At 39.8% G+C, this 3,880-nt stretch overlaps 1 protein-coding gene across 1 annotated transcript in view; it reads right to left on the bottom strand.

The window, feature by feature from the left end:
- The window catches only part of LOC106535091 (protein spinster homolog 2), a gene marked incomplete at its 5' end in the record, with an annotated part of 27,902 nt that extends 27,113 nt beyond the window's left edge, over positions 1–789 (bottom strand). The window contains 1 exon segment of the mRNA XM_014031974.1: positions 656–789. Within this exon segment, the coding sequence (XP_013887428.1) occupies positions 656–789 (134 nt within the window).
- Between the last annotated feature and the right edge of the window lie 3,091 nt (positions 790–3,880).

Here is a 3,880-nt window from a genome sequence, read left to right as displayed (position 1 = left end):
AGTTGAATAAAGTTCGGCTGCGATGGAGAGACAGTGAGATCGGAAGTCAGCAATGAGATATCCGAATTTTATTACAATTATTATATTTGTATAACTATATTTCATAGTTAGGGTGGATTTTATCTAGTTATCTTTAATGTCTTTGATGCAAAAAAAAATGAGGCGATGAAGGTGGAGCTCCACCTGCGGACAGGTGGACTGAGCCGCAGTCAGAACCTTTGCAGAGAGGAGCTCAAAGGCAGGGATGGAGGGAAAACAGTCAGAGACACAGGCCCTTTCACAATCAGAGGCTACACACTCGCCCTACTCCCTACTCACTCAGTTTGTGCGTTCCCGCGGAGGGTTGGCCATATGAAGTCCCATCTGAAACCAATTAGGTACGAGAGTGAGTGGTTTATTAAGCCCTCCACAGCGAGTCAGCATCCAGTGCAGACTTGAGCAGCAGGTACAGCACCAAATAGTGGTTGACATGGAGGATGGGACGTATAAATACATGTTTTGTACACATATTTACTAAGTAAACACCTCATCAACAAATATAATTTCACAAAGACTGTATAAATTATGTTCAGTTCAATTCAAACTTTATTAAAGACACAGAATCCTGTGGAAAAAAGCTGTGAAAATCTTGTGCAAAGCCAAGTGAAAGCCTTACTTTCTGAGCAGTGCTTTTATGTCACAGATCCAGGAGGAGCAGGAGATGCTGGCCCTGCTGCGTCCTCCTCTCCTTGGCTCATTCACAAAGAGCAGGATCAACGTTCCTGCGATGATGCCCAGAACTGGAGACACCTAAAGAGACAAAAACAACCAGTCAGTCGGGYTGACAGAGATCCATCAGGGCTGTGATCWWATGAACAAACTGTGGCAGGGGCAGTTATGGGGGGTTAAAACATGAGCTGCAGGACAAAGAAGTGTGTGTTTACAGTCTGAATACAAGGCCTCTGTCTGCTGACATCCTATACAAGCTAAGAACATTCCCTTTGCTCACTCTGCTGGCACTGTGTGTGTGCATGASTGGGTGTGGGTCTGTGTGCAGACATACAGCAAAATCAGAGCTTTTTGACTCTGGAAGCTGCTTTGTGAACAGATGAAAACCTCACAGATGTTCCTCTGCTTTTATGTTCACTATCATCCATTATTCTGGGTTTGTGAGTCTGTGCCTGTGAGCAAAACACAAGACAAAAGGCAGGATGGTGTGTGAAGAGGGCACTTGTTCAAGTAATCTAAACTGCTAACAAAAGCAAAAAGCCRTTTCAGAGTCAAAGTGAAATTAATTGTGTTATATTTAGATTCTCATTAAAACCCATCTATATTTATAAGCTGCTCCGCAGTAAAACATGTGTGTGTTTGTCTGCGGGTGTGTGTCCTTTGTGTTGTTCATCAAGAGAGAAACTGTGTGTCTGATGTGGCTCACCACACTGGTTCTGTTCTCACAGCTGTGGGGATCAAACTAGCTCTAAGAACTTTAGTTAGTGTGGGCCAGCTCAGCTTAATCCACATCAAATCTTTTATTGATCCAGAACCTTTTATTGATCCAGAACCTTTTATTGATCCAGAATCTTTTATCGATCCCACGCATCATGCTTTTAAATCCTTCTTTTTCACATTTATATCATTCAGTTGGCTCTATATAAAGTAGAACTGCAACACTTTGGTCTGAACTCCTCCTATTTTAACTCCACAAGTCCCTCTTTCACCCGTTTGTGTGTCATATCAGCTCGTTTTAATGATTTTTAACAAACCAACTTCACATCTTGCACCCCTCCAGTTACAGCAGTTCATCAAAGTTTGATGGAGGGGTTTACAACTACACAACTGTGACGAAATGTTTGATTTACAATTTAATTAAAGGATGTCAACAACAGAAGACTGGTCCATCCAGAACCAGAACCAGAGGAGAAGAAGACAAACCATGAGCCAGAGACCAAGACCATGTTTTAAAGTTCTGCAGCAAATTTTGTGATGTTATTGTTACCTCCACCAGCGGGGGAGGTAATGTTCTCGGTCGTGTGTCTGTGGACAACATTACTCAAAAACTTGTGTCATGACATTTTTACCACATGTGCGTACTGGCCCAAGGAACACATCTTTAAATTTTGATGATGTTCCGGATCACGATGCGGATACAGGAATTTTATTTCTTTTAATCCTCTTAGGTCGGCAAAGCTGCGATGCTTTTACAGGGCTTCTGTAAAAAAAACAGCGAGAGCTTCCAGTGTTCATTTGAACTTAAACTTTACAAAAGTAATGTTTTTATATAGTTTTATTTTTCTTTACTTCCAAATAAAACCAGATTTAATGCTGAATAATTTTTGCCATAATGTGCGCATTTTTGGGCATTTGGTGCGCATTTAGAGAACGTTTTGTGACCAGGAAGTGCGTGACTGCACCATGAAACCTATTTTTCCCATTTCGTCAAACACACCACATTTCTGAAACAACCAATCAAAAAAGTTTGTCGTGGGCTTGTAAACAGCTGAGCTGAGATGAAGAACCGAGGAAGAGGAGTGAGGTGCGCCGTGCGGAGGACTTCAGACCCAGAGGTTGTTTGTTTGTTTGTTTGTTTGTTTCTATTGTTTAAATGAGGCCAGATCAAGTTGAGAGCTATTTTTATGAAGAACCATGTCACATCTAGAGCTCCAGAAGGTTTCAAACTGAGAACTCTGGTCTGAGATCATCTGCTGCACACAGTTCTAATCACTTAATATCAATAATAATTTACAACAATAAATGGGTGATTCTTTTTGCGGCAACATTTTGGCTTCAGGACTTTTGAAAGAAAAGAGTCATATTTCAAGTTTTAAATATTTTGTTAAAACACTGACGTTTAACAATAAGAAACAAATAATGGTCGAGCTCAGGCCTGTTTAAATACATACATGCAACATGATGTTACTGTATTTAGTATAAAGCATTGGATACGTGACTTTTCCAAAGGGAACCTTTTAGCATAACTGTCCCTATTGCCTTGACGGAGGTTTGCGCTCTTCGAGTGCTTCTGGTTCAGAATATGTAACAGAGAATTGAGAAAACTGAACGGACTGAAACACATGAGCCAAACAGAATATAAAGATATCTCTGCAGCACTGGGAGAGACTAAACTCAACTTTTCTGCAGAGACTCCAGGTTCAAAACAAACTGTATGTAAGGGCTAAAAAATGGATTGTGTGTGATACATGTGTTCCATTTAAAACAAATCAAATTGCAAAAAGTTTGCGATTTATGTGGATTCTATTTCACAGACATTTACTTTGTCTTTACTTTATAATGCATGATTAATTACATGGATGCTTGTGGTTGCCTGCAACCTCAGACAACAGCAGCTATCTAAATTAGAATAAACTACTAAGAAATTTTAGATTGGAGTTTTGTAAAGCGACAGCTTATTATTTAATTTTCTGTGTTCAAACTAAATGGTAGCATGTCTTATACTCTGTTTCTCCAAACATGGAGTGGATTAAAGAGTAATCTTCAGCAGGTATAATATTTATTTCTTATGACCAGTGGTGGGCACCAGCCCGCTAAAGCACAAATCCTCTAATTGCGGACCTGAATAATTCATTTGCGCTTTAGCAGTCTTACTATTTTTTATAATTCATAAGCAGATTTGCACTTTCTAAAATTAAAATGCAGTACCACTAATAACTAATTATCTACCTGTCATCTTATGTTGAACAGCAGAAGGTATGACTGTCAATGAATCACAACACATGTGATCTATCCAACAGCACCCCTCCCAGATAAACACTCTTATTGTGAAGGTATACATCCTGCTGACTGTTGCTTTGGGTCACGCTTCTGATTTCCCACAATGCTTTGTGTCTGCTTACGTAGCAGGAAGACAACAGCAAAAACAGTAAACGATTGTAATCCATACTAA

This window comes from Austrofundulus limnaeus, unplaced genomic scaffold (genome assembly GCF_001266775.1).
Source record: "Austrofundulus limnaeus strain Quisiro unplaced genomic scaffold, Austrofundulus_limnaeus-1.0 Scaffold1358, whole genome shotgun sequence".
NCBI lineage: Eukaryota > Metazoa > Chordata > Actinopteri > Cyprinodontiformes > Rivulidae > Austrofundulus > Austrofundulus limnaeus.
Note: the sequence above shows the minus strand (reverse complement) of the source record. Positions and strands in the feature narration are given on the sequence as shown.